Source organism: Pteronotus mesoamericanus, unplaced genomic scaffold (genome assembly GCF_021234165.1).
Source record: "Pteronotus mesoamericanus isolate MK-2021 breed Mesoamerican mustached bat unplaced genomic scaffold, CSHL_Meso_final contig_90, whole genome shotgun sequence".
In the NCBI taxonomy this organism is placed as follows: domain Eukaryota; kingdom Metazoa; phylum Chordata; class Mammalia; order Chiroptera; family Mormoopidae; genus Pteronotus; species Pteronotus mesoamericanus.
The window spans coordinates 43,603,710-43,616,230 of NW_026555277.1; the positions used below are offsets into that span (position 1 = coordinate 43,603,710).

The 12,521-nt window shown below is 34.8% G+C and overlaps 1 protein-coding gene across 25 annotated transcripts in view; it reads left to right on the forward strand.

Moving 5' to 3' along the window:
- SOX6 (SRY-box transcription factor 6) overlaps nucleotides 1–12,521 on the forward strand; it is a 606,402-nt gene that overhangs the window by 409,603 nt on the left and 184,278 nt on the right. For all 25 annotated transcript variants that reach the window (XM_054586042.1, XM_054586045.1, XM_054586046.1 and 22 more), the window contains one exon: nucleotides 3,052–3,120. In XM_054586042.1, the coding sequence (XP_054442017.1) occupies nucleotides 3,052–3,120 (69 nt within the window). The remainder of the gene's footprint in view (nucleotides 1–3,051; nucleotides 3,121–12,521) is intronic.

A 12,521-nucleotide genomic window follows, 5' to 3' on the forward strand; every position in this document is an offset into this window, starting at 1 on the left:
CCTGCAAAAGGAGCTGACAAACTGGGGATGTGGAATGTGCCAAGCTCAGCGAGTAATCACATTGATTGGTTTATTTGTCATAAGTGTTCCCCCCCAAAAAAGAGAAGAAGAAGAAGGAAAGAAAGATAAAAGCCTTTTGTAAATCAGGGTCTTCAAGAATACTGAGCGGATTCATAGAGGACCAAGAAAGGCATCACAGCACCTGGGCTTAACTGAAATGATAACGTCATTCCAGAACATTTGGATTTGATTAATTACTCAGGCGTACTTGTTCACATAGGCAGCGCATGTATTCCCAATGCAGCTTAACCATGAGTAAGTCACTTCTCTCTGGGCCTTACTCTTCTCATCCAGAAAAGAGGGTTCTGGTTTAGAAAAACTTTGAGGTTCTTCTAGCCCACAGAGCCAATGATTTTTTTCTAACTTTAAAGCTAGGGTGATCGCATCTGTTTTCCAGGATAAGTATTAATAATCTCCCTTCCACTTGTGAAAGTTGCCTGGTTTGGATGCTAAATTATATGGTCACTCTATTTGTAGCATAGGCAAATCATCGAAAACAAGTTAGCACACGGCTCCAATAAGAATTTGATTTCATTGATTTAGAAGTGAGGAAGAAGGAAAAGTAGCAATGTTTAAATGTATATCTTTTAAAAAATAAATCACTTTCCCAAATGTTTTTCCTGTCTCATAAGAGTACATTAATCTAACAACAGTGATCCTATAGAGTAGTCCCTGATGCTTTAGATCAGACAGACCCAAATTAATGTGCAGTTTTTAGGAATCTGACATTATTACTGGAATTATCTTTTCAGTTAAATGTATTTTATAGGGGTATATAGAGCAATATATGCTCTGTTGATTTTAATGAGTTGTGACGTCTGGTATTTTATATGCTTGAATATTTGCCCACATGTAGGAATATGGACTCAGCCCCTAATGGAAAATAACATAAAGGAACACTGTAAAAAATCAGAAGTTAGAATGTCATTTAGCCATCCAGAGATGACACAGTAATTAACTATTGACACTTGTGAATAAGCTAGCACAAATTAATCTTGACACATTTGCAGACGAGTGATATCTTACAGTGAACACTTTGTAATTATATTTCAAAATGAAAATTAAATGACACTTAAAACTAGGTTGTCATGCTCAATGAAGCGAGCATGTAGCTCAACCGATTGGCAAATAAAATTCAGAATTTGAGCCACATGGTGCTTATGTACCATACTTCACTGTGTCAAAACCATACGTCTAGAGTGGATGATAGTAATTGCACTGTGGTGTTCTGGATGCATTTCTATGCAGCACTTCATCATTTAGGAGGGACCATCAATATTAGATGCCTAGTGGTATTTCACTGGTTTGCTAAGAGGAAATAAATATTCAGAGGATCCAGCATCCAAACCTAGAGTCGCAGAGTGAGTTGTCCATTTCTTTTTTTTTTCCAATTTAAATCATTTTTTTCTTTTTCAATTACAGTTGACATAGAATATTATATTAGTTTCAGGTGTACACCCCAGTGATTAGATATTAGATAACTTATTAAGTGATCATTCTGATAAATTGTGTACCCATCTGATACCATACATAGTTATTAGAATATTATTGACTATATTCCTTATGCTATACTTTACACATACATGTTTATTCTGTAGCAATTAATTCGTATTTCTTACTCCATTCGCCTTTTTCACCCATCTCCCCAACCAGCCTGTGCCCATTTCTAATTTGAATGATGACAAGCAAAGTGGGCCTTTCCAACCTTATTAGATACTGTTTCCATTTTGCTTATAGAGCTTTGGGGAAGAGTGGTCCCATGTCCCAAACTGTTATGGACAGCTTACCATGACTTCTGATATGTGCCAGTCATCACCAGAAACCTTAAAGCAACAGTTGGGAGCGGACTGCTATGTTATCCTCCTCTGCGGAATGAAAATGTGATTAGGTGTTTCCCTCTGCTGTACGCTAAGGCATCGGAAAGACTCAAAGCATGTGGCTGGGGGTTGATCCACGCTCATTTTCACATCCAACATTGTTCATTCTAGAATATTGGCTTTTGGAAAAAGAAAAAATAGGGAACCCCCTCCCCCAGCACTTGCCTAAAGGACACCACTAAATCAGTCTAAGTCCTCTCTGGCCACTTTTCTCTTTGGCTTTCCAGGTTGGAGTGTGTGCTCTCTAAGGGTATCGCCCTGGGCCTCAAGCTATAGCCGCTCAGCCTTTGTGGCAATAAGCAGCCTGATGGCCAACTCATGTTTCACTGTAAACACCATTATGCTAAAGAAGTTGTTTGCTCTCCTGAGGGGAAGATTCAGTTTTCCTCGGGGCTTGCATGAAGCGGTTAACATTTCTTTTTGTAGTCCCAATGATGTGTTAAGATGTTGAACTTAGTTTTTGGATGAAGCAAGGGGAATAGAACACATTGTCCTCAGAAAGATAAATGGATAAATATTAAATTTGTTTTAAAAAGGCTTTGCGCATCACTTCATTGATGCACTTTTGTAAATCAACAAAAAGAGAAAAATGATTTTTGACATTTTGCTGTATTGTCTTGGTGCTCCCTTGACGATGTTTGTCTTTTCAGTTCTGAAATTCTTTACATTAGGAGAGGTTTCACCAAAGTTGACCATACTATCATTAATAGAAATTTATTTCCTGTCTCTGCTTACAGATTTTACTTCTTTTATGTCCAATTAAGCTCTTTAGAAAAATGAAGCCAGAGTGTTTCCATCTTTATTCTCCAAGGATCAGATTTCAAAACTCCCTTTCCTGCCAGATGATCAGTATAGATGTGGATGAGCTGTTCACAAATGTAATACAAGGGGATGTTTTCACCTATGGATAAAGAGTTAGGGGTGAGCTGAGAAATGGCACCTGTTTGAAATTGTTCCTTTTCTCCAAATTTCTGATTCTGCCGCTTGCGTTGGATAGGAACTCTTTCACAGAGAAGTGCAGTAAAGCATTCTTGTAATGCCAGGAGAGGTGCCTGAGGTAAAGGCAAAGGTGTAAGCATTTCATTTTAACTTAATGTAACTTTATTTCTTATAGATTGCAAGACAACAGCAGCAACTTCTGCAACAGCAGCACAAAATTAATCTCCTGCAGCAACAGATCCAGGTCAGTGTATTTTATTACTCTTGTCTGATTATACTCGGATACTTTCCTCCTTGAAAATGGAATTTAAAATGCTGCAAATGCACCCCTGTCTTGTAAACAGCACCAATATGGCTACTATTCAAGAATGTTGTATACAGTTGTGTAAGTGGATATAGGAAATATCGACTAAGTGGTGGTCTAAGCATTCTTTATGATGTGATGCATAAGCAGAAAAATCTCTATCTTTTTTCTTTCTGCCATTTGCCTGATACAACCTTGTGGAAACCTAGCGGTTTCCAAAGTAGCATGCACATGATATTTTGATTGCCACAAACCAATTTCTGCTTTGTATTTTACCATCTGACAGTATCTTGGGGAGAGGCTTATGTTTATTTACTTGTTAGGACTATCTATCTGATTGGGCTAGTTGTGAGAACAATCATATGACCTGGGAAAATGTTATTAATAATTAATTTTTTCTTATTAACTTGATATTAATTGCATTTCTGTTAGATGCTGAGGGGAATATAAAGATGGACGAATAATTGTCTTCAAGGAGTTTATAGTCAAGAAAGGAAGAATAACTTGTTTCTGAATAACTGTAACACAATTTAGAAATTCTCTTTTTTGTTGTGGCAGAGTAACACTGTATATAGAACATAATGTCAGTGGCCTGGAAGGAATTTTGATTTCTGCCATTCCTTTAGATACTTGGTGGTTAATTCAACTCACAGCTTTTTGAGATAGGTAAGGAAGTGGTCTCCATTTTTGGATAGGAACAGAGGTGTGGTTGTCTGGTGAGTAATCCGTAGGAGTACTGATGCCAGAGTTCTATGTACCCACCACAGCCTCTGTGGTTTCTCTTGGCGGCTGTGGATATATTCTAACCACTGGGATCTGTGATTCAGCTTAGTTGGGGCAGTACATTCTGAATTTTATTATTCCTTACTTGAAATTACTATTACACCTTTCTGTATTCTTAAAAAAATCATTCACATAATGTTGTTGTTCACTCTAATCTTCTACCTTATTAATGAAAGCCAGTGATTTTAACTTAGATCCTTGCTTCATTTTGTTAATCATACTTAGTGTTCCAGGTAGTACTCACTGCACTTAAATACCAATTTAGTGCCTGAAAAAGTACCTGTGCCTAATTTGACCACCATGATAAGAAGGTTTTAACCAGAACTTTGTTGTGGTGGTGGTTGTTTTAAAATTAGTTCTGATTCTATATTCTGTATGCACGTCTATATGTTTCAAAATAAAAAGTTCAAATGTAGAGAAAATGGAATTTCTCTGGCATTTTTGACAGTCAGCCTTGACAATTAAATCTTGAAATAATTTCTCATTCTGATATCTCTTTTATAACTCATGCTGAGATACTTAATTAAATAACTGTCCAGGTGTTCCCTTGTTCTGCTCTTATTAGAATTTTCAGTGTGTCTCCTATTACTAAGGTCAAGATGTTTAGCGTGTGGCTTCCTACCTTTTTCTCTAGCTCCCTCTCTGAAAACTCAGTAGGTGTTAAATAACCTGATCATTTAGTTCTCTCTGTTTCTCATATTTGTAAAGCAGTAATGTAAGAAGTTCCCTGAGATGTTCTCATATCAGTTACTTATTATTAATGTTTTTACTACCTCTTTATTACTTACTTCTTTATTTTGAATGTATTTCACTTATTAGTTCAATGTTGTTTGTATTAAGTGGCTGTCTTAATTGATGTTTGCCTGTGGTACTGAGGCTCTCAGATGAAAAGCAACCAATTCAATGTATGTTTATGAAGTATTATTACTATTTATTGATTACATATGACTTTATAGTTACAGCTTGAGTACATGAAATTTATGTCTTTTTCAGGAATTTGAACTTTATCTTAAAATATTATTCATCAGAATGTTCAATTTGAGGAGATGGAAAAATTGTTGTTCCAAGTTTTCTAATAGAAGTTTAATTGCTTTTAACATTTGTGGATATTTCTCAATGTATAATTTTTTTTTAAATTGAAGCTAATCAACAATTGATCTCAGTAGTATAAATTATAAAAGCATTGAGAAATTCAGAGTATCAGAGTTATATTCATTTTAGAAATACAGGATTCTTTGTAACCAGGATTCATATTGTAAAAAATAATGGGAAGCAATAACCTGTATTTACAGCTCCTTCTGTCCTGAGCTACTATTTACTGCATATCTTGTCAGTATTTATCTTATCAGTATGAGATCACTGAAAGAATTTTTTAAATGCTGAAAAATACTTACTCCTTACACAACACACATTCTATTTCTGACAACTTTATTTGATTGATTTACTTTATTTTTTTTGAAAGGGGAATGGGTTGACTGTATTTTCAAAAATGGCTTTTGATAAGCCATAGACATGATCAAGTTTAGGAGAGATTATTTTAGAGCTAATTTTTAATATATTTTTTGAGCAAAACATGGGAATGGGATTTAAGAGATACTTTGAACATTTTTCTGTCATGAAGGAAGCATTCTCCCTTTTGAAAACAAAAGAGTAAAATAATAAATATAAAACCTAGCTTCTCTTCTGAACGCAAATGAATATGGGGACAATTTGAGCAAGCTTGACTGTTTTTCTTTTCTTAAAATCTTGAGTCCTAGAACCTATCAGCTAACATGGTCAGCAAGATTAAGCCTTGGCCATTGGCTGTGGATCATGAGTGTGAGGTGGTTACATTTAAGATTCTTTACATCTTTTTCAGAATGCTGCTCCTGAATTAGTACTGTTGTTTTGGAGTTCTCAAGCTGTAATAGAAAGAAAGAAAAGAGTATCTAACCTATCACAACAACCACAAATACATCTGGGCCTATTGTAATGGAAACAAATGACACCATGAATGGTTTACACAAATTTAAAAGCAGGATTTTTCATTAGACATAGGAAAAGGCATGATTAAGGTGCTATTGTAATGCTATTTTACTGGCTTATTTTATTTGTACTTGTTCAAAATTTTTATATGCAGCTAAAATTACTTTTTTTATACATATATATTTTCCTTCCTTGGACATCATTTTTTAACATAATCTGCCTTGGTAAAGCCTAAGTTTTTAAAGACATGCTTTTAAAACCATGTAAGCCTTGTTTAAAAAGTAAGATGAATGATTTGGTGAACTAATATCTTAATATTTTTGAAGGGTCAATTTTTACCATTCCAAATCAAGTTAACTTTAAATGATTTTTAAAATGCTTTAATATTAACAGATATTTTAGGAGGCTGCTTAGTGAATTCATATCCTTCTGTTTGTGCTTTGGTGAAAATGCTGATTCCTCTAATTTGTTACATATTAAGTAATTCCCCCGATGTGGATGGAGTCCCCACCCTGCCATAGTTAGACATTTTTGCTATTTTTAGGACAAAAATAGCACAGTATTTATCAACTCTATGTAAAACAAAACTAATAGATGGTTGAGTATGAATTCATGGAGCTGGGAATGTTGAGTCTCATGCTATAACTCCAAAGGACAGATAACTGCTTCAAATGTCACCCTCTTTCTCCTACCCAATTTCTTAGCCAGTCTCCTGGAGAATTTTATTTGTAAAAATAAATAAATTTAGGAATTAGTTGATTAGAAAACAAAATTTTCAGGCAGGGTAGGGAAAAGCAATGGCAAAAAAAGTGGGACAACTGTAATAGAACAACAATAAGAAAAGTAAAAAAAAGGAAACAAAATTTTCTTTTAATCCATTGGACATATCAAAGCATATTTACAGTATTTTAATCAACTATTACATATACAGGGTGGGCAAAAGTAGTTTAACAGTTATAATACAAATAAACAATATAATTAATAAATAATAATACAAGAATAAGCTTTGTGTTTCATGCACTTACAACTGTAAATCTACTTTGCCCACCGCTGTAAATCTAGTCTAAGCAAAACAGGGCATACTTTATAAATCCTGACTTTTTGATCCACCCATATATTTATTCATTTACCTTCATTTGACTATGTCATGGTTTTTGAATCTAGATACTCTTCATGGACACAACATACCACACTCTTTGGTTTTGATAGTATGTCAATAGGAACACATTTAATGAGAGTATTTGGCTGTTAGAACTTAATTTTTGCAAGAGAATTCGGCTCATTAAAATATCTTTATGAAAAACCTACTTCTCCAGGCATGAATGGTGTTATCCAATTATTTGTGTCCATTCGGACCCCAGTTTTAATGGTATTCCAGTGACTTGTATTGTGTGGTCTACAGACAGTGTCCTCTCCTCATTGCTGACCAAACAACAGTTGTCTCTTAAGAATGGACTGGCTGGTTGAAATTTCATTTGGGCATTTGGCTTCCTGGGCTGAGGCCAATGATTTAGTCAGCATATACACACCCACCTTCTAGAGTATAATTGTGAAACTTGAAATTCTTAGCTCTTTGTTAATTTTTATGGTTAATATACAGTATTAATTGCTCTCCCCTTGTCTTTTAATACATTCATTAATTGGTGAACTCAGTATGTGAGAGGCTGGAAATAAATGCCATTGCTGCTGCTTTGCAGATATTCTTGTTCTTATACAATGACTTGCTCTTTTAAATGCTGTGGTCCATGCTGCTTATTTACAAAACCAAGCGCTGGTCTAGTCACTGATGCTTCTCTCTTCTTAAGGGCATATGAGTATTTTTTCATACATAGTGCTTTCTATTTTGGTTATAACATATTCCTGTGTGCTGTTTGTGTATTTTGTCTCTGTGTGTTTGTTACGATAGAACACCATTTAATGCATCGTCTTCTTTCTTCCTGTCTATTAACCAGAGGAGATGTTAATATTATAGGCAAGAAGGTGATTGTTCTTAAATGATTAAATAGAATAATTTGTGATGTACTCTCACCTTTTTAGGAGATAAACCCTGCCTTTTGTTTCCTTCAACATGATTAACTACAGGCATTTCAGGTATCTGCTGAGCAGAATAAGGGCTACCATTTATGTGAAGGAGTTGTCTAAAGATCAGAAATAATTACTTTATACATTAGCCTTCATGGCCTGCATGACCTGGTTAATTAATTTTTTGCTAGGATAATAATAATAGATATATATTTGAAGATATGCTTCATCATTAAGTATCTAATTGACCTCTAATTTTAAGAGCTGGACTTTGCCTTTATTGTCTGTTGGAGAGGCTGAAACAGCCACGGAAAAACTGAAGAAAGTCAGGAGCCTCCCAGTCTCACATAGTCCCTCCGTTTTATGTTGTATCTCTTTGTTAATTGTATTTAGCATTGATAAACAAAAAGCAATTACAGTGCTCCTGTTTTGGCTCTAGTGAATAGTCCTTTTTTGTGTGTTATTGATCAGGTAATGGATCTCCTTCCAACAGCCTCTGAAAGGACCAAATAAACGCATTGGAAGTAATTTGATACTTCTGTTGGCACCGTACATGTATCTGATACTTTCTTGCAATGAAATGAGGGTTATAAACAAAGCTTAGAAGTTTAGGATTAGCCCCCAGCTTCAGTAAGCCCTTAAAATATTTTGTAATTCTATCTTCAATCATGAATTAGCCAGGAAAAACAGACCCTCTCTCCTCTGTTTTTCTGCTGTATGCTGTTTTTAATTGCCCACAGGCAGGCTGTTGTGATCTTCTTTGGAAGTTTAAAACCAAGATAAAAATGCAAATCTAATTATTTCTTTTATGTAATCTAATTAACTTTTTAAGTAATGATAGATGCTCCATAGCTTGCTTCAAACATTTTAATAGTGAAATTTCTGAATTATAAAGCATAGGTAAAGCTGCTGTACTTCATGACTAGCAATGGCCTTCACAGCTAAAAACGTAAATTATTATTGTGAATCCGAAATTTTGCTTTAGTTAATCATCTTAGATTCTTTGTTAAAGTTGGAGTGGATCTAGAAATAAGAAGATGTGATACCTGACCAGATCCTATGAGCTACTACATGGAATTGTGAACCAGCTTGCTACCCGTTTTCTAAATGTGGCTTTATGGCAAAGATCTTACTCAGCAGACCAGAAGCTGATGTGAATTTCAGTGCTTTTCAGGCACTGTCCTTCAGATCCCCTGCCCGCTCTGGCTGACCCTCTGTCCTCTATCTTATCTACTTGTGCTTATCTCTCAGGTTCCACTCCCCAGCTCTCTCTCAAACTAGTGATACTAAAAATTCAGGCGAACCAAAGTCTTTGCTGCTTTCCCCAGTCTGTGAAAGAGGAAGAGTACCTTACCCCTTCAGAGGCAGGAGGGGACAGGGCAGAGTGGACAGATGACCCATGTGGTGCCAGCATGTGGCATCACACAACAATGAATCACTCCCTGTGGAAAAGGTGTCTCTTTTCTATTTTTTTCTTGATCTCTCTGATTATATCGAGTGCTCAGTTTAGTGTTAGTCTTTAATACTGTTCTAGGATGTGCTAATCTTTCTTTGTAGGCGAGAGATCATGTTAGTCTCAGGGCCTTTGGAGGCAATAGTGTTTAAAATTCAAATAAAATAAAACAAAACTTTTATCTTCATGGTTATCTGGTTATCTTTATATGACAAGTGACTTTAGTTTTCCTCTAAAACTAAATTTGAGGTAGTGATATAAAGTTCCTTTTGAAATAAATGTAATTAAGCAAAAAAAAAAAAAAAAGGTCAATTTAAATAACAACCTTAAGCTAATAGTAATTGGGTGCTTGAATATGGCAAAAATTATGAAGATAGTTCTTTAATAATGGAATTTTGGGAAACTCTTGCAAGAACACTACACTAAGAGGTATCAAATGTCCCCCTCCACCACACTTCCTCTTTCACAGAGTGTCATACTGGGAAACAGAGGTTCTTGGGGTTCTCACTCACTGATAGCTATTCCTGTTGGATAACCATACTGTAGTGAGTTTATCATTAAGTTAGACTTAGAAATAGCCCTGAGATTGTTTTTTCTACTTTCTTGGAATTAAAATGTCCTTTCTTTTTATGAAGCAAAGGTGATAATAAGTGGTATGTGCTTTGTGTCTTTTTGCTTTCCAGTAATTTTACTTGCTAAAATAAAACATCTTCAAATATATGTAAGTCCCCACTTTTGTGTTTCTTTGAGGTTTCTTTGAAACTCTCAAGTCCAAATCCTTTACTTTACACAGGGACACTGAGGTACAGACCACAGACTTGCCCAAGCTAAAAAGGCTGAATATTGTCAGAGCTATGGGTGGACCCATGTTTCTTGACTCCTAATCTAGTACTGTTTTCAACATTCCAGGTTGTGTCTCAATTTGTCCTTTTTGTGACTTGAATAAATGTTAGTGCACTCTAGTTTCCTACGTTGCAAAATGTGGATAATAGTACTTAACATCTAAAATCTCATTACATTCCCTTTATCTTTAAATGGAAAAGAAAATGGAAGATATGTTATTAGAATCAGTTTATGTCCAAGAACTACTGTAACTGTGGGTGGGTACATACTCACAAAGGAAAAGATAAAAAGAACATAATTGGAATCTTTATGTAGGGTAGTAGGAAATGTGTTCATGGTTGAGTGATTCTTTAGGTATTTACATATAAACTCCTTAGATAGTTAATTATGTTACTTTCTGGGGGCTGTAAAGTGATATGAGGGTCATTTTGAGATATTGAGGGTCAGTCACCTTTAATGTTAATACCTTTTTTTTCCCCAGCTACCTTCTCCAGTTGACATAGTGACAGCATTTGATTCCAGTGGTTCTCAATCTTGGCTGTACCTTGTAATCACTTGGAAGCCTTTTAAAAATACTGATGCCTAAGTCCCATTCCAGAGATTCTGATTTAATTGGTCTGGGTACAGTCCCAGATGGTGACCATTAAAAGCTCTCCAGATGATTCCAGAGGGCAATCAGGATTGAGAAATACTGCTTTATACAGTGTAATGCAGATTAAATGATTAAATGTGAATCCTAAATTGTTTGGACTCTCTATTTATCATTCAATTTACCTACCTACCTATAGATAGAGTGAGGTTTGGGGTATAACTTAAGCAAGTAATTCTTGAGCAGTTGAAATATACTTTTGACTTCAGTCACAACTATTTTACTTAATAGCTAGAAAATATATAATGGATTATGGTTCAAACAATTTTAATAAATTTAGTTCTAATAACTTGATTTTTATTTACATGTGGATATACTGGCAGGATATGAATTTGTTGGTATCAGATTTGTGCCTTTGGGAGAGAGATTTAAAATAAAATCACAACATAGTTTTTCATAATAAAACAAATTTTTTTAGAAAATAAATTCTCAGATGCCCTTTGACTTCTATTATCTAAATGGGATGACTTTAACCCAGGAAATCAACCTGTTTTTTACTATGTTTAAAAAATATTCTTTATGTAATTGACTATGAATATAAATACACTACATGTGCACATACAAGTAGAAGGTATAGAGGATAAGATACATTGTTTCAGAGTGTATGCAATTAAAATTTTTGTAGAGCCAGCACAGGTATTGGAGACAAATAAATCAAGATTTAAACTTCAGTTCTACTACTTATTAGCTCTGTGATTGTTTTGCTATTTACTAGCTGTGAGATAAGTTACTTAATGTCTCGGAGCCTGGATGTTATGATTCCTAAAAGGTGGATAATTTTGGTACCTTACTAGTTGATTAAAGATAATTGTATAAAGCACCTAGTTAGTGTTCAGTGGATAATATCTATTGCTATCATTATTGTTGTTGTTCTTGTATACTAGATATAGGAATAATTTCAGAGGCCCAAGAGAACATATATGTACATATTTTGTATCAGCCTGTATAAGTATGTTTGTATCTGTATACACATGCATAATTAGAACTCACAGATTAGTGATGTGAACATAGGATAATCAATGTGGATACACTTTAATCAATTATTATCATCATGATAATCTAGAGGAAAAGAGAGAGCAACAATTTTCTCTGGCTTCCAAATGAGAGGTATTTCAGTTGTCAGTGAGTAGAAAGTAAGGTTTATAAGGCACTCAGAAATGGTTGGCCAGGAAGGAGGCAGACCTGCCTGGAGATTTTTCTGGAAAATAGGGTCAAATTCTTACCTTTCACACTAAAATTCGCTTTTCTATTAGATCAATAGTGCCTGTGAAGTTAGAGATAGTAAATGAACCTTTCCAGTTTATTTTATAGCCTTTTTTTAAACACACACACACACACACACACAGAGATGAAGTTATGTGATGTAGCAGCATGAAATGCAAAAGTCCTTCTTGTTTAAAATAAAGTTGTTCATATAAATCTTATGTATGCCATCTCCTGTAAGTCAAGCATTTGCCCAGCTTTTGTGAATTATGTCTATACTTAGAATTTAAGAAGTTAAACAGTATGCATACCAGACTTGAGAGATGGGAAATAAAAATTGATATACTGTGTGACACTTGATATAGCACAGGGAAATATTTTTTAAATTCTGAAGGGATGTACTGACATAACCATTTTTAATTC